The sequence below is a fragment of the Podarcis erhardii genome (assembly GCF_964252035.2).
Source record: "Podarcis erhardii genome assembly, chromosome: 10".
Classification (NCBI taxonomy): domain Eukaryota; kingdom Metazoa; phylum Chordata; class Lepidosauria; order Squamata; family Lacertidae; genus Podarcis; species Podarcis erhardii.
The window spans coordinates 76909209-76928228 of NC_138500.1; the positions used below are offsets into that span (position 1 = coordinate 76909209).

The window sequence follows — 19020 nt, forward strand, 5'->3', positions numbered from 1 at the left end:
AGAGTAACTGTAGCCTGTAAGTTTACCCACACTGTGTGCTTTAAGCTTGTTGTGTATTTGTTATAATAGAATTTTTCAAAGCACAAGTGCAGTACTGGTACACACTGCAGAAATCTCCTGAGTCACCTAGCTCCTGTGGCATCTATCAACATATCAGTCTGATATGCCACTTAACTCTTTACTTCCCTGCTGCTGTACCACCACATTTGAGTTCCCGCTGCGCTCTGGAGGCTTCAGGCTTCAGGCGGCTATTCCCGAAGCCTTCGGAGCACAGCGGGAACTCCTGCTGCGCTCCGAAGGCTTCGAGGATAGCCACCTAAAGCCTCCAGAGTGCAGCAGGAGTTCCCGCTGCGCTCCGCAGGCTTCAGGCTTCAGGCGGCTTCAGCGAAAGCAACACGAAGCCTCCGGAGCGTGGCAGGAGCGCTCCCTCTGCACTTCGGGGGCTTCGCGTTGCTATCGCTGAAGCCAAGGAGCCTGCATTCACTCCATAAGACGCACACACATTTCCCCTTAATTTTTGAAGGGGGAAAAGTGCGTCTTATAGAGCGAAAAATACAGTAACTGAGTCTGTGAAACTCACAAGTGCATAGAATATGACAAAACCCAGGATCTAACTTCAAAATATATAAGATATGTATCAACTTAGGCAAGAAGAGGATCCACTGTATTTCTACTTCTAACATTAACTCTCAATTTCGTACCTCTGAATTTCTTAGGAGGATTGCAAAGATCACCTGCCTCTGGTTGAACCACGCATCTGTCATCCACCAGCCTAGAAGAAAAAGCATAATGCATAGACTTCATTATTATTTTCAAATTACTGACATAAGTGAAGTCAACATATCCAAAGAATTTCCATGGAATTTTGATGCAAATCATGACACAATGCTGCAAAGAAAGAAGTATTCTCTCCAGGTCAACTTACTAATGCATGGTTCTGTCTAGAAACTTCAAGGCAAATAGTTTTACTCTTTATTGCAGAAGAAATTTTGGCAAGCTTAGAAATGTTTAATAGTTTTATGCTTTTACTTGACTTTAAACAGACAATGCTAGATTGTGGAACAAGCCCTATAGCCCAAAGCAATTGCCAAGTTCAGCTTTGTTCAATGGAAAAATCCAAAACATCATGTTGAGCTACGAAACAGAAACATGAGTGTCAGAATTGGCATTATTTTCAGTTCTCCCCACAATATTACTTCTGTTGCTCATAGCTCAAATTCTGCTCATGTTCATCATGAAATATTTTTTAATAGTCTAAAAAAGGATCATTTCCTTAGGGATCATAGAAACAGTCCAATCTCTGGCAATAGAGATGCCATTTGTCTTTGAAGAACATTGCCAGCAGTGCTGAACACACTTTCAGATGGCACACTTGTTCCTGGGATAGGCAAAAACTTATTTGCAAGCTCCTTTAACATCAGGAAGGATGCCTCCATATGTCCACCATATCAGAAAGCATTCTTCATTGTCCACTGCTGGCATAGTCATATAGTCTGTGCGTTGTTTCTGCCCCAAAAGAAAGGTGTACACAACACAGTCGTCCCCCCTTTATTCTGAAGCAACTTGCAAGCCAAGAATTGGGGGGGGGGTTCCCTCCCACTTGTGGCAGCTTAGTGCAAGCAACTTGAGAGAGGGAGAGGGAGAGAGGCAGCAATAAAAGAAGTTCCTTGGAAGGGTAGTGCTACAGAGAGAGGAGCTTCACTGGAACAAAGAAGCAAGTAATTTGGAAGGGAAAGGGTTAACACGGGGGGGAGGCAGGGGAGGGAGGCAGGGGAGACTGTAGGAATGGTTTCTGAAAGATCTGTTTCTCAAAGAGGCAGTGGTTTTTGCTCAGCCCTTTTTAGCTATTTGTATTGATGACACTTTCTCAATGAGGCAGTGTGAAGTGATTTTTGCAGCAGCCTGTTCTACTTGTAGTGATAACCTGTTCTCAAAGAGGCAGTGATTTTAGAGGAGCAATTTTTTGCTCAGCCTGTTGTAGCTACTTGTCCTGGTAGCAGGGGAAAGCAAACCATTCTCAAATATTTTGCAGCAGCCTGCTGGCAGAGAAGAGATGAGTGAGGTAGTTAGAAAGGGCTGCACACACAGGAGGAAGTGTTGGCTTCCCGGTTCTTCCAACATTGAGCTTTTTGAACACCACATACATGATTTGTGATATATTGCAAGGTCATTTTTTTTAAAAAAAAAGTCATCACAATTTTATTTAAAATTTGGTATCAGACAATATATCAATTTATAGCACAATCCTACACCCCACAATCCCTTCTGATGTCCACCAAAGATGCAGCTGGGGTGGCTGGGATGTAGTTAATGGATGAGACCCCCCTCGTCCCACCTCAATAAATGACTTCCCCAGTGGTAGAATCAATTGTTGCCTGGGAGTGGGCCCCAGCGAACAGATTGTTTGGGCAGGTTCCGGGGGCGGGGCGGATAGCACTGGGACACCCAATCTCAGTGATCATGGGTAGGAGGAAGAGTTATGCTAAGACCAGACCATGTCGTTACTGAGGAGGCAGGTTTCGTTGTTGTTTGAGGACTATCCCTGCCTCCGGGTCTGGTCTTGACCGGATGGATACTGGAATCAACAAGGGAGACCCACATGACCTGAAGGTGCTGCTGTGCAATGCGAGGTCAATGATGATGATGATGATTTAAAAGACATCTGAAGGCAGCCCTGTTCAGGGAAGTTTTTAATATTTAACGCTGTACTGTTTTTAACACTTGATTGGGAGCCACCCAGAGTGGCTGAGGAAACTCAGCCAGATGGGCGAGGTATAAATAATAAATTATTTATTTATTTATTTATTATTATTATTATTAATAAGACCACTGCTATCCAGAACTTGATTGTGGGTGGGGGACTTGACCTGGCATGTGTAACAGAGACTTGGTTGGATGAAGCAGATGGGCCTGTTCTTGCTGCTGCTTGTCTACCAGGTTTCTCTAACAGCAACCCTGGTCATATGGGCGGGGGGGGGGGGGTTGCAGTGATTTTTAGGAAGTCATTAGCTTGCACCAGGTGTCCTATTGGGAAGACCCAGTTTTCTGAGTGCATGTTTTGGAAGCTGGGCAATAGGGGCAGAACAGGATTCCTTTTGGTGTACCGACCAAGAATTCCCTGCCTGAGCTGCTTCAGGTCGTGGCAGATGTTCTCCTGGAGATACCTAGTTTGGTTGTCCTAGGGCAGGGGTCGGCAACGTGTGGGTCATGGGCCGGATGCGGCCCACGAAGACTGTTTTACCAGCCCACGAGCCACCCGAACCGAGCCACCCACTTGGCGAGTCCACCTCGTGCTGCGCTAAACCAGTGTGGCACAGGGACTTGCCGAGCAGTGCACGCACGTCTGTGCACGCACAGATACCAGAAATTGCATCTGCACACGTCCAGATACCGAAAATTGCTTCTGCACAGGTGCCATTTTCGGTATTTGGGCATGCGCAGAAGCGATTTCTGGCATCGCGCTGCGCCAGTCTGGCCCACAGACCATCTCCGTGGGAGTGATCAGGCCCATGGCTGGTAAACCTTGCCAACCCCTGTCCTAGGGGATTTTAACATCCATGCCGGCATGACCTTACAAGGGGCCGCTCGGGACTTCTTGGAAAGCATGGCTTCAATGGGGCTGTCGCTGAATAAGTTTGGCCCAACTCATAGTTGGGACATGCCTTGGACCTGGTGTTTACCTCTATAGATGTGGGTGATCTGACACTAAGTAAAAGTGAAACAAAAGAAGTGCCATGGTTAGATCACTTCCTGGTGCAACTGGACTTTTCTCCGACCCTTCCCCTCTGCAGGGAGGTGGGACCAATTCGGATGGTCCACCCCCACCACTTAATGGATCCAAATGGTTTCCAAAGAGTGGTAGGGGATGCTTTATCCCATGTTGATGGCCTTTCAGCTGATTCCCTGGTGGCCTGCTGGAATGCAGTTAACCAGGGCTATCGACTGTCTGGCTCCAAAGCGCCCTCTCTGATTGTATGGAACCCAGACAGCCTCATGGTTTTCCCCAGAGCTGAGGGCGATGAAACGATCCTTGAGACGGCTAGAGTGCCGGTGGTGGAAAACACTCTGAATCAGACCAGACACAGGTTAGAGTCAAGCCTACCAAGTGGCGATAGCAATGGCAAGAGGACCTTCTTTATCGCCTCTACTGCATCTGCAGAAAATAGCAGCAGGAGACTCTTTCAGGTGGTTCACAATCTAAAGGAACCGCCTTTGCCACCAGGGAGTGGTAAAGACCCCAAGATCTCCTGCAATGATTTTGCAAAGTTTTTTACAGACAAAGTTGCTCAGATTTGGAAAGAAGTAGACTCCACCGTGGGAGCAGGGCCGGGGCAGGAGAGTGCTGGAGTCCTGTCTAGTCAAGTTGCATGGGATCAGTTCCAATCTGTTACCTCCGAGGATGTGGACAGGCTGCTTGGACGAGTGAAACCGACCACCTGTATCCTTGATCCTTGCCCATAAAAGCGAGCCAGGAAGGGCTGGGTGATGGGCTCTGCAGGGTGGTGAATGCTTCCCTCTGTGAGGGAACCTTCCCAGACCTGCTGAAAGAGGCAGTTATTAAACCGCTCCTTTAAAAAAACATCTCTTGACCCGGCCGATATGGCCAACTATCGCCCAGTCTCAAATCTTCCATTCTTGGGCAAGGTGACTGAGCAGGTGGTTGCTGAACAACTCCATGCCTGGAGGATGCGGACCATTTGGATCCCTTCCAATCAGGATTCAGGCCTCATCATCATGGGACTAAAACTGCCTTGGTCACGCAGGTCGATGATCTCTGGCAGGCTAGGGACAAGGGTGAAAGCTGTTTCCTAGTTCTGCTGGATCTCTCAGCGGCCTTTGATATCATCAACCATAACATCCTTCTGGACCGTCTAAAGGAGCTGGGGGCACTGTTATACAGTGGTTCCCCTCCTTCCTCCAGCACCGTGTCCAGAAAGTGGTGTTGGGGAATGAGTTTTCAGACCCCTAGGCTCTCACTTGTGGGGTGCCTCTATATGAGGCCACTGGGAGAGATCATCAGGGCTGGGTGTTCTTCAGTGTTCATGCGGATGATACCCAGCTCTACCTCTCTTCTAAATCAGAACCAGTGAAGGCGGTGAATGTCCTGTGTGAGTGGCTGGAGGTGGTTGGAGGATGGATGACAGCTAACAGATTGAGGTTAAATCCTAACAAGACAGAAGTACTGATTTGGAGGGACAGGGGGCAGGCAGCTGTGGAGGACTCCCTGGTCCTGAATGGGGTAACTGTGCCCCTGAAGGACCAGGTGTGCAGCCTGGGAGTCATTTTGGACTCACAGCTGTCCATGGAGGAGCAGGTCAATTCTGTGTCCAGGGCATCTGTCTGCCAGCTCCATCTGGTACGCAGGCTGAGACACTACCTGCCCACAAACTGTCTTGCTAGAGTGGTGCATGCTCGGGTTATCTCCTGCTCGGACTACTGCAATGCACTCTATGTGCGGCTACCTCTGAAGGTGACCCAGAAACTACAACTAATCTAGAATGCAGCAGCTAGACTGGTGACTGGGAGCGGCCGCCGAGACTACATAACACCAGTCCTGAAACACGTACATTGACTCCCAGTACGTTTCTGAGCACAATTCAAAGTGTTGGTGCTGACCTTTAAAGCCCTAAACGGCATCAGCCCAGTATACCTGAAGGAGCGTCTCCACCTCCTTTGTTCAGCCTGGACACTGAGGACAGTGAACTCTGCATTTCAGCTGTTATCTAACAAGAGTTGTAAATATAACAACAGTCACCCTACAACGTCTAGCAATTCTCAAAAGGGAAGTTAAAGTAACAATAAGAATAAACATTTAACATGAAGTCACTATTTGCATGTTAAGAAAGGGAAAATTTAGTAAACAGTGGAAACATTCATGCAGTGAGATCTATTCGTTTATAGAAACACTCCCAAAGGAAGTTACATGAATCCTTTCATCTATGACTTTTATAAGCACATTGGAGAAAGCATAATTAAGGTAGATTCACTACCAGTGAACAACTCTCTGAAAGCCCGAACACTGCACTTCCGGAGGCGGCGCAAAATGGCAATGGCGGTCCTCTTTACTCTGTGAAGAGGGGCTCCGCGAAAAAGGGTCGTCCGCTGCGGCATAGCGGAGACCCGTTAAGAAAAATCACAGGCAGAGCGAGCCTGTGACCGTGGGACTCGGCGGGCGCCCAGAGCCCCCCCAGAATCGTAGAAGGAACCCCGTAAGGGGCTCCGGAACGGGAAAGGGGGAGCGGCGCTGTGAGTTCATCGCTCTTTTCGTGGATGCAAAGCCGCGCTGCTGCTGCCGATGAGCGCTGACCTTTCTTCTTGAAAACATCGAATTTGACAGCTACATACCCGTGAGTAAGGGGTGCTAAATTTTGGACTAATTTGGACTAATTTTACGGATCTGGACTGAAAACGGGAGGCGAGTAACAGGAAGTCCGCCTTCTGATCCTGCTAACTAGATCAAAGCAAGGGCTGAAGTGCGCTGTAGCGCCTAAAAAGGATCGTAAAAATAGAACAAAGGGGCATTGATAGACTTTGTTTCGGGAAGTAAAAAGGAAAATTTTTGTGAAGCTTGTGGACTTAACTTTTGGAACTTTCTTCCTATTCTTGAGATGTACGGAGTTAAAAGGGACAACCTAGTCGTCGGGCTGCCAGAGTGCAACAGAGAACTGTCAAACTGCTGATACTGTTGCTGAAGTTTAAACTGTTACATAGACTGAGATACTAACGTCTAAACATTGTTTCTGAGACCATTCTTGACACCTTGTGGCTTTTAATCAAGAAATAGAAAGCTTTGGGAACTCTCCTTTTGTATTCAGGAATTACAAAGATTTAATACGGGATTATAGGAACTTCAATGGCGGAAAAGAACTCTTTCCTTTCTTGAAACTTTGAAATACTCCCCCTAGAGGATTGTGGAGACATAGAGGCCTGGGAACTGTACTTTATTGAGACTTCTTGTGGTTTAATTGTTTATATTTTGAACTTCTCTTTCTCATGGAATAAAAGACAATTTGACCTTGAACCGAGGCAGGTGTGGAATGAGTGGCCCAGGGAAAACAAGAGCAGCTAAAGCTAAAGAAAAAGAAAAAGAAAAGAAGCCTGTGCAACTTGTTCAAACAACTTTAACTCATCAACGCAGATCATCTGTCCCAACTGTGCTGACAGCACAGGAGGAGGAAATTGAGCAGCCTGCTACAGAAGATATGGCAACTGGAGGATCTGAATCAGTCCTGAAACAAATTCTGGAACAACTGGCAATTTTAAATCAAAAGGTGGACAATCAATCAACAAAAATTGACCAAGCCACATCCTCTATTGGTAAATTAACTGAGCAGGTTTCCCAGCATACTCAGGCAATTGACAATTTGCAAGGAGCTACGGCTGAAAATTATAAATTAGCTGTGGAAGCCAATCAAAAAGCAGAGCAGGCAAACCGAAAAGTTGATGAGATCAAAGGGGAAATTAGGCCTTTGAAAAGACAAGTAGGGGAACAACAAGCCTACCTGTCACTGGTTGAATTGAAAAGTAAGGAAAATAATCTCAGGTTAAGGGCCATCCCAGAATTGGAGGCAGGTAACTTAGAGGGATTTCTGACACTCCTATTTTCTAAATTCTGGGGAATTGAGGAAGATAAAGACTTTAAAATTGTGACGGCTTTTAGACTGGGAAGATCGGTAAAGAAAGATAAGGCCAGAGACTGTTTAGTTATTTTGAGATCAAGAGAGGAAAGAGATAAGATATTAGGCCTACATTTCAAAAAATCCTTAGAGATAGAAGGTAAAAAGGCTGAAATATACAGAGATATTCCCAAACATCTACTGGATCTTAGGACCACCTACACAGACCTGACCAAATTGCTAAGACATAACGCAATTCCTTATAGGTGGGAGTTTCCACAAGGACTATCATTTACTTATAAAGAAAGGAAAGTAAGAATCAAATCACCTGAGGATCAGCAGAAGTTTCTACACGACCACGAGGAGGATCTTCAAAAAGGAGCTGCAGCTTCTTGGCCACCACCACCACCGGGATCACCACCAAAACCTACACCGTCTGGATCTGGACCAGCACCACTACCTCCAGGATCGGAGGAAAACCTAGACACCCCATTGTAAGACTCACCAACTAACCAGGATGTCTCTGCAGCTTCTTAGCTGGAATATAAATGGCGGAAACTCTCCGGAAAAAAGAAGAAAAGTATTTCATATTTTGAAAAAAGAACAATTGGACATTATTTGCCTGCAAGAAACACATGTGACAAGGCTCCATAGAAAAGTGTTAATCAATAAAAGATTAGGCCAAGAATTTATTTCTTCGGATAAAGTCAAGAAAAGAGGAGTGGTGATTTATGCAAAGGAGAGCCTGTCACCGAAATTTCTATTTAAGGATGAACACGGCAGAATTTTGGCGATTGAAATTCAGACGCAAGGAGAAAAATTTTTGATATTAGGAATATATGCTCCAAATGAAGGAAAATCGGAATTCTTCAGGAAGCTGCATGAGACTATGCTGGACTACTTAGACTACAACAACATTATTATGTTGGGCGATATGAATGGGGTTGTATCTGTAAACATGGATAAGTCGCAAAGTGCCAACATAACGAAAGATGGCAGACTACCTAAAACTTTCTTTGAAATGACTGACAATATGGACTTAATTGACATATGGAGGGTTAAGAACCCCTTAGGAAAAGAAGGAACTTTCTTTTCTGAAGCTCATCTGACATGGACACGAATCGACCAAATATGGACAACTAGAGGACTGGTACCTAAGACTAGAAAAGTGGAAATCTGCCCAAAAACTTGCTCCGACCATAATGCTTTGAAAGTGGAATTGAGACTTAACACAACCGGATCCTTTAGATGGAAAATGAATGACACCTTATTAAGGGACCAGGAGATTGTTAAGAAGGCCCAAAAAACTTTAAAGGACTATTTTGAAATAAATCTAAACACCAATGTGGAAAAAAGAACAATCTGGGACGCAAGTAAAGCAGTTATGAGAGGGTTTCTAATACAACAAAATACGATTAAGAAAAAGTTCTGGAATGAAAAGAAGGAGAAGATATTGGAGAAAATAAGAGAAGGAGAGAAAAAGTTAAGATCTAGGCCCAAGTCGAAGGAAGTGCTGAGAGAGGTGAAATTTTTCCAGGCACAATATTCGAAATTGATAAATCAAGAAGTGGAATGGAAAATTAAACAAATGAAACAAAGGTCCTTCGAATCAGCAAACAAATGTGGGAAACTGCTAGCATGGCAGTTGAAAAAGAGACAAAAACTTAATACAGTTACAAATCTAGAGATTGAAGGGAGAATGGTTCAGAAACCCGAGGAAATTAGAAAGTGTTTCCAGAGATATTTTAAAGAACTTTATTCACAAGGGCCACAGAAAGACTTTGAGATGGATCAATTCCTTAAAATTAATGGATTACAAAAAATAACTCAGGAAATGAGAACTACCCTGAATAGCAATATCACCCAGCAAGAAATTGAAAGTGCCATTCAGAACCTTCGACTAGGCAAATCTCCAGGCCCTGATGGACTTACCTCCAAATATTATAAGGTTTTGAAGGACTATTTGATACAACCTCTGTTGGAGGTCTGCAATCAGATTATGGAGGGGAGGAAGGCACCGGAGACGTGGAAAGAAGCTTTCATCACATTGATACCTAAACAAGAAACTGAAAAGACCCAGCTTAAGAACTACCGCCCCATCTCACTCCTAAACGTGGATTACAAAATTTTTGCGGATATTTTAGCAAGTAGATTTAAAAAAGTTCTTAATGAAGTGATCCATAAGGACCAGGCTGGCTTTCTCCCCGGTAGGCATTTGTTTGATAATACAAGAAACATTATTGACATTTTGGAACTTCTACAAACAAATCTTAATACTAGAGCGGTTCTAATTTTTATTGATGCGGAGAAAGCCTTTGATAACATTTCTTGGATGTTTATGAAGAAAAATTTGGAAGGGATGGGAGTCGGGCGGGGGTTTGAAAATGGAATAGAGGCAATTTACTCAGAGCAAAAAGCTAAATTGATTGTTAACAATGTGGTGACAGAGGAATTCAAAATAGAAAAAGGGACACGACAGGGGTGCCCCCTATCCCCCCTATTGTTTATTTCAGTCCTGGAGGTGCTATTGAACATGATTAGAAAGGACCGGTCTGTACAGGGAATTGAGGTCGGAGTTAAACAATATAAATTGAAAGCTTTTGCAGATGACTTGGTATTAACATTACAGGAGCCAGTCTCTAGCACTAAAAGAGTGCTAGAATTAATTTCTGATTTTGGTCGGGTGGCGGGATTTAAGTTGAACAAGCAAAAAACTAAGGTTTTAGTAAAAAATTTGACAACTACAGAAACAGATGAGTTCCTGAAAGAAACAGAATTAAATGTGGTTAAAAAAGTAAAATATCTAGGGGTGTACTTGACCTCCAAAAATTTGAATTTGTTTAAAGATAATTATGAGAAATGTTGGTCAGAAATTAAAAGAGACTTGGAAATATGGTCAAGATTGAAACTTTCCTTGTTGGGCCGGATAGCAGCTATAAAGATGAATGTATTGCCGAAAATGTTATTTTTGTTTCAGGCCCTACAGATCGTGGACAAAGTGGAATGTTTTGGAAAGTGGCAGAAGGATATTTCCAAGTTTGTTTGGCAGGGCAAAAAGCCCCGAATAAAGTTTAAAATACTAACTGATGCGAAAGAAAGAGGGGGATTTGCCCTGCCAGACTTGAGGTTATATTATGAATCTGCAGCCTTCTGCTGGTTGAAAGATTGGATCTTATTGGAAAACACTGATGTCCTAGATCTGGAAGGGTTTGACAATGCTTTTGGGTGGCATGCATATTTGTGGTATGACAAGGTTAAAGTTCACAAATTGTTTAAAAACCATATTGTCAGAAGAGCAATTTTGATGGTCTGGACAAAATATAAGGACTTATTGGAGAGTAAGACTCCGAGGTGGCTCTCACCGGTGGAGGCCAAGGCACGTAAGAGACTTAACATGGAAGCCTACTGGCCTAAATATTGGGAAATAATTGAAAAAATTGGAGACAATTGGAGGTTGCTGAGCTTGGAAAAATTAAAAAACAAGGTGCGAGATTGGTTGCACTATGCCCAAATCCAGGAGGTTTTAAAAGTGGATAAAAAGGTTGGATTCCAGGTGGAAAAATCGAAATTAGAGACAGAATTGTTAGAGCCAAAAAATAAACTACTTTCGAGAATGTATAACTTGCTGCTTAAATGGAATACACAGGACGAGACAGTCAAATCCGCCATGATAAAATGGGCACAGGACTTGGGGTACAACATTATGTTTGAAGACTGGGAAAGGTTATGGAACACCGGAATGAAATTTACGGCATGTAGTGCCTTGAAGGAAAATATTATGAAAATGATATACCGGTGGTACATGACCCCAGTCAAACTTGCTAAGATATATCACCTGTCTGATAACAAATGTTGGAAATGTAAAGAGGCGGAAGGGACATTCTTTCACCTCTGGTGGACTTGCCCGAAAGTGAAGGCCTTTTGGGAGATGATTCATAATGAACTAAAAAAGGTACTTAGATATACCTTACCTAAGAAACCGGAGGCCTTTCTTCTGGGCATTGTGGACCAGAGAGTACTTAAGAAAGACAGAACTTTTTTTATGTATGCTACCACAGCAGCAAGGATCCTGATTGCTAAGCATTGGAAGACACAAGATTTACCCACGCTGGAGGAATGGCAGACGCAGTTGATGGACTATATGGAACTGGCTGAAATGACTGGCAGAATCCGAGACTTGGGAGAAGAAACAATCGAGGAGGATTGGAAAAAATTCAAAGACTATTTGAAAAAACATTACAAGTTGTATGAATGTTAAAAAATGCTCTTTTCAGAAATTTTTGCTTCAGCATTGGTAAATTAATGAAATGGAAATTAAGGTACAAGAAGTTAAAGGTGGAATAATGAAATAACTTTATTATGTTTAAGTTAAAACATATAAGATTTGAATTACAACAGCTTTGAAATTAGGAAACATGATAAAATGAAAGATACAATAAGTTTGGAAATAAGTTAACAAATTGCTGATATTTTGTATTACAGAGAATGCAGGGTTTGGAGGATGTGGGGAAGTCCAATAGATGGAAAAAAGGATTATGGAAATTTGTAATCTTTCTATTGTATTTTTCTTTCTATGTCTTTATTTCCTTTTTCTGTACTTTATAAACTTAATAAAAATATTATAAAAAAAAAATGAAAGCCCGAACACTGAACAATCAACAAAACTTTTCCACTTCCTAGCAAGCATAATGTCATTTTGGCAAATCTCTCTGAAATTTAAACCAGCAATTTATAACCTGCAGCTTGTAAATGAGTAGTGCTCTGGGGTGTCCTAATAGTTCCCTAGAGAAACACCCCTAGTTTCCGCATGAATAGGTTATTGTATTTTAGTGTTCTGTTGGAAGTCACCCAGAGTGGCTGGGGAAACCCAACCAGATGGGTGGGGTATAAATAAATTATTATTATCATTATTATTATTGACACTCTCCCCTTATTACTCTAGGTCACAGACAGATTACAGAACTACTACATGGGGTTCATGTTCTGAAGTTTTCCCATGGAGACTGAGAAGTGCTTAGTAAACAATCCAGATAGCATTCTTCTAGCACAGGGGTCCTCAATCTAGCCTGCTAATTGCCAGAACCTGCCACTGTCTACAATATCCTGAAAAGTGAGGAGCGGCGGCAGTGGTGGCGGCGGCTAGTTCCAGCAGGCATGCGGCAGGTCCCAGCTGCTCCTGCAGCTTGCAGAAGCACGTGGCTCTGCAGAGTCCGCAGGTGGCGTGCAAGTTGGCTTCGGCGGTGATGGCGAAGATGCTGCACTTTGTCAAGATTCAGAACGTGCCTTGCTTCCACGAGCTGCCCCTGAACGAGCAGCTGGTGCTGGTGCGCAGCTGCTGGGCTCCGCTGCTCGTGCTGGGGCTGGCCCAGGACCGCGTGCACTTCGAGACGGTGGAGACCACAGAGCCCAGCATGCTGCACAGGATTTATTTTTGACGGACAAGCGGGCCGAAGAGGAGAGGCAGCAGCAGCACCACCACCAAGTTGTGCTGCTGCACAAGACCCAGGAGAAGCTGGAGGCAGGGGCCTGCAGCAACAGTAGCAGCAGCTTCAAGGGAACCACGCTCTTCAATCTGGGTAAGCATGGGAAACTCGGGCTGGGCGGGAAAGAAGCGTGCGGATCTGCACTGTGGGGAGTTGGGGCGACAAAGGGGCCATGGCTAGCACCCTACCCCATGTTGATTAAAATCGTTCTTCATTTTAAATATTGCATTTTCCCCTGTTTTTTATGCACTACAAATAAAATATGTGCAGTGTGCACAGGAATTTGTTCATATTTTTTTCAAACTATAGTCCAGTCCCCAACAGTATCTGAGGGACAGTGAACCAGCCCCCTGTTTAAAAAGTTTGAGGACCCCTGCTCTAGCATACATGCTGAAGGGGAAATGGAAGTTGCCAGAAATCAAAACTACATGGTGGAATTAGCGAGAAAAATTTCACCCATTTACATCCTCGAGAAAACACCTCCCACAGGAACCTGCTTCTGCACTGCTTTTCATAACTGAGGTTCTGCTTTATGTTCTGCCATCTTCAGAGATGCACTTGGTGGAAAGTGGGCCTTTGCAATATGATATAGGGCCTCCTGAGCAACAACTAGGGTTGCCAAACTTCCAGGGCTAACCTGAAATCTCCATGTTTGCCTGCCAGCTACCAGGAGCAAGGGGAAGGTTTCAATCTGCAGATGGGTGAAAGTACCTTTAAAAAAAACTTTATTGTGAAGACTGTGTTGCAAGTTTCAACCCAACCCAATTTGCTGGCTGCAAATTATTGCAGACTCTCTAGGGGGTCTTCCTCTTCCTCTTCCACTTCTCTGTTCCCAATTAACTTCCATCTCCAGGACTCATAGGTTGGAGGAAGTGCAGAGGAAGAAAAAGTACTGCACTGGGCTCAAGTGGAAGTTATGCATGAACATGAGTACCTGGTGCGAGATGTAAGGAGATGCAGAAGTGAGCAGAGCACATGAATTTGATTTGAACTGATTTTATAATGAATTGATTTTAGAATGCTGTATTATTTTACTGTTGCTAGCCACTCTGAACCCGGCTTCAGCTGGGGAGGGCAAGATATAAATAAAATAACAATTATTATTATTATTATGAAGAGCAGCAGCAAGAGCTAAGCCTTGCTATCTCTGCTTCCCGTAGCAAAACCTGGATGGCCATATTTTATTCTTGAGCGAGTCCGAAGAGGTAAAAACAAAAATTGACCAAGGAAGAATGGAGTGCTGAGAGGCAAGATATGATATGGTGCTGACCAATACTAAACTACCAACTGCCCACTAAGTGGACCCATACAAAGGAGATAGTAAGTATTCAGGGATAATGTCAGCTCAAAAGTGTGTTGTGGGGATTGGTCTGTGTAATAGCTGATGGGAGCAGAAAGCCCAAACAGCTTCCAGCTGACATTGGGTACTGGTTCTTCATCTCTCTGGCCTAAAAAGCAAAGCCATGAACGGCTGGCAGTGGAACAAGTAAGTTGTCACTAGGCCAAACTCTTAACATGAACGTTTTCAGTGTTTCTTAAGGAATTAGTACCCAGTACAAGTCTTGCAAAGGGACCTGGAATGCAGAAACAGGATGGAAAACAAGAGCTAGAAGGTAATGTGCTGGGAAAGCTTTGTATTTCAGTTAGTTTATTATGAGGTTTCCTTTCATTGTGTTCAGAGAAAATCCTCATTTCCCCCACTTCATTCACTGCTTAAACCTCACAGAAACCTCCTCTTAGGCAAAGAGGAGGCAACACTGTGGAAAGCCTATTCCCAAAGAGAAGCAGAATTTGTTTGGGTTTATACTGAGACCCAAATGCCCCTTCCAGGACCTTCTTATTCCCCAGCCCATTCATCATAGAAAGCACAACACAGCTGGCATCCAAGGTAGGTCATGGTTGCTGTCATTTCTCCTCCCCACCCAACACACACACATACCACACCACAGCAACCACCTCTTTTGCTCGTCTGTCCCCACAAAAAGTGCCTTTTTCCTCCATCTTCCTCCTGCCTGCTGCATCCTCCCTACTGTTCTCACTCACTTCTGCTCCCACCATCGTCTCCAATCTGGGGCCATTCTCGCCCATCAATGGCATATTAAAAAAATGGTCAAACTTAAGGCATCAAGGTGGCAGCTGAGAGTACTTGTGCCACTGCCATTGTTTTGGTGGTTTCGTTCTTGTGGTTTGCTTTATATTCTGTGGTTTATATTATACAGTAGAACCTCAGCTTATGGTTACCCTCAGGTAATGTAAACTTCGGGTTGTGAAAGCAGCAAACCCGGAAGTGTTTTTCCGGGTTTCGCCACTCGTGCATGCACAGAAGCGCTCTACATGCCATGTGCATGCACAGAACAGGCACCTCTGGTTGCTGAAACCTCAGGATCCAGCTGGAGCTCTGGAACAGATCCCATCCACAACCAGAGGTACCACTGTAGTGATTGCAATGTGTGTGTTTTTTAATGCTATTGTGATTATTGTGAGCTGTTTTGAGCTCAGCATTTGCTGTTAGAAAAGCGGAATACAAATACTGTATTTAATCATCTCAATGCAACTCCCACCATTTATCTTCAATCCAGGAAAGGCTTCCCATCTTACATTAATGTGTCAGGCTGATGTTAAAAGCATGTTCTTTTAAAATGCAAATTTTCCATCAGCTTCATGCAGGGCTGTTTTCAGCCAGAACTCACTGGAACTCAGTTTTGGCCCCTCTCAGGTGGGCACCATTGCCATTATAAGAAAACAAGGGAGACATTTATGGTGAGTTCCAGCACTTCTTTTTCTAGAAAAATAGCACTGACTCCATGTATGGAATAAGTTTAATGGAGAAGGATTATCCATATATTGTTAGGCATGTTTCAGATAACAGCTACTGATAGGAACCGCGGAAAACTGGGGATGCCATGTTGGTTAAGATTTGTTTGAGTCTAAAGGCGATGGGCTGAGAAGGAAGGGTGTGATTTGAGGAGGAAAGGGAGGGGCCAAAAGGCGCGGGGAACGAGTCCTGTGCCCAAGGGCCCCCAAAAAACTGGAAACAGCCCAGGCATTATCTAGCAGGTGGCTTTGTGAATTAGCATAATGACTTCCAGTTAGCATATAGGGGAAAGCTGTAAATAAAACTTATTGCAAAAATCAGTATATACAACAACCCAAGTCATGCTGAGCGATTTATTCCAGGCAGCTAAAGCCACCCCGCCCCATGCTGACTGCTGAAAACACCTCTCCAAGTTTTATTGCATAATAGCAATACCCTAAAGCAACTCAGCTATCTTCTGTGATATACCATACTTTTCTGTCTATAATGCGCCCCCATGTATAAGAGAACACCCACTTCTTAGCATGATTTTTAAAGGAAAAAAATAGTCTTATACATGGAAAAGTATGGTAGTTCTTATTACGCAAACACTTTCTTTTGCCAGAGGAAGAAATGCATTGTTTTGCATTGGTTTTCTTATGCTACCATGAAAACCAGGAACTTGGTTGCTAAGTGAGCCTTAATCGAGAGCTGTGCCCCACTAGGCAGCAGTGATATGGCACGGAAAAATTTCCACTTTTAGAAAGACATTTCATGACATTAATTACGAACATTATTAAGGACTACAATACAAGTCAAACAGAGCAACTGAAATTATTACACTTGGCTAAACCATAGTTTAGCATTAGAAGACAAGGCAAAGTGGGACTTGTAGGGTCCCTTGTCCTCTGATACAGCCACAAGAAGAAGCTCATTTTGCTTCCATTTTAGGTTAATCACAGATTTTTTAACATCAAGTCCTGACAAACTGGTTCATCTTTGCTAGTTGAAAATAAATCAACCTACAACCATATTTAAGAAACTATAATATTTCAACCAGCCATGAATAAAATTAACCACAATTTAGGGTTCAGGCACAATCCCAAATTTGGTGGTCTAAAATGGAGACAGAAGCTTCTGATCGCCTCATGGCCATGCTAGAGAAGAAGAGAGGCCTACTAGAGATCCAGAAAGTGGGGATGTGGTTCAGTTCATTATTGACTGGATACTCTCCCTGAATTTAAACATACCACTGTCCCTCAATGACACAGAAAGAGCTGACTGGGTTCCAAGAGGCGAAAGCAGAACGGGGGAAACCCTGAGAGATCTAGAAATTCACTTTGAACATTATAGGCTCATTCATTTTTCAAAGCACTACTGAAGCAAAGCCACCATTGAAATATTCCAGGGCATCAGCCAAGCCACACTGGGATGGCGGAGGGCTCTTCGACCTTATACATCAGCTCTAAAAGAAGCAGACATAGTCCAGCACAATCCAGAACCTGGGTGATAACTAGCAGGCTGACAACATTCTCAAAGAGCTCCAGCTCCAAGACTCTCCTCAACGCCTCTCCCCAGTTTAAGCACACAAGAGTACCCTTTCAGCCTGGACAACCAAAAAAGGCATAAAGAAATAAGACAACTCTGAACAGAAGAAAGAAATTGTTTTGCTTCCTTATGCATGAAAAGGATCTGGACTCCACTCTAACAAGCATAACATAATAATTACAACTGCATATCAATACTTATCCAAATTGTTATCCTAAATTATCTATACTTTCTGTTATTTTACAAGTGTGGTTAAAATCCTGAAAATGTGTTAACCTGCTTGCAGTGGTTTCATAAATAAATTATAAACTTTCCCCATTCTTTTTTAAGGTTCTTGTCTTCTTGATTTCTGAGCTTCCCAGTTAATTTTGCAATTTCGGCATAGTCCATCATCTTGATTTGCCATTCTTCTCTGGTCAGGATTGTCTCTTCCGTCCATCTCTGGGCTAGTAGTATCCGTGCAGCTGTTGTCACATACATAAACAAACTTTTCTGGTCTTTTGGAATCTTGGTACCTATAATTCCTAATAAGAAAGCTTCTGGTTTATTAACAAAAGTTATTTTAAACATTTTTTTCCATTTCATTATATATCATCTCCCAGAATTTTTTTATTACATGTCCACCAAAAATGATAAAAGGTACCTTCTTTTTCTTTACATTTCCAGCATATTTGTGCTCGTTCTGTACATTTTTGCTAAGTTAACAGAGGTCAAATACCACCAGTACATCATTTTCATATAGTTTTCTTTCAATGAACAACATGCCATAAATTTCAAATCTGTTTTCCATAGCCTCTCCCAGTCTATCATTTGTATATTATGTCCCAAGTATTTTGCCCAGTGTATCATCACTGATTTAACCAGTTCGTCTTTTGTATACCATTCCAGGAGCAAATTATACATTTTCAACAATAATTTTGTATTATTTTCTAAGACATCTTTCTGAAATCTTGATAACTCATAACTAAAACCTTTCTGTCTTAGAAATATCATTTAATTGATGAAACTGTGACCAATTTGTTACCAGTTCTCTTATCTTCAAAGTCTTTTAATTTTACCTGATTTTCTACTTCGGTTAACAGCTCTCTATATGTCCACCATTTAGCCCTCATATTCACTTTTTTCAAAGATATTGCTTCTAATGGGGAAAGCCACTACAGTGGTACCTCAGGTTACATACGCTTCAGGTTACATACTCTGCTAACCCAGAAATAGTGCTTCAGGTTAAGAACTTTGCTTCGGGTTGAGAACAGAAATCGTGCTCTAGCGGCGCGGCAGCAGCAGGAGGCCCCATTAGCTAAAGTGGTGCTTCAGGTTAAGAACAGTTTCAGGTTAAGTACGGACCTCCAGAACGAATTAAGTAAATCAATGTCATGCATAGACCTAATATTAATACCAAAAGGTGATCTTCATCAGGTGGTGAATGCAGAAATTGGGTCTATAACAGTCTCTAATCATGCATTAGTCTCTGTTAACTTAAACTTTGGTGCACATCCCCCCAGGAACCAGAAATGATACTTTGCAGTGTGTAAAGAATGCTTAGCTAAATCTATGGATCTTTACTTTAAAGCAGGGGTCC

At 43.1% G+C, this 19020-nt stretch overlaps 1 protein-coding gene across 6 annotated transcripts in view; it reads right to left on the reverse strand.

Moving 5' to 3' along the window:
* ITPR2 (inositol 1,4,5-trisphosphate receptor type 2) overlaps window positions 1-19020 on the reverse strand; it is a 355772-nt gene that overhangs the window by 330320 nt on the left and 6432 nt on the right. For all 6 annotated transcript variants that reach the window (XM_081879044.1, XM_081879042.1, XM_081879045.1 and 3 more), the window contains exon 2: window positions 702-772. In XM_081879044.1, coding sequence (XP_081735170.1) covers window positions 702-772 — 71 coding nt within the window. The remainder of the gene's footprint in view (window positions 1-701; window positions 773-19020) is intronic.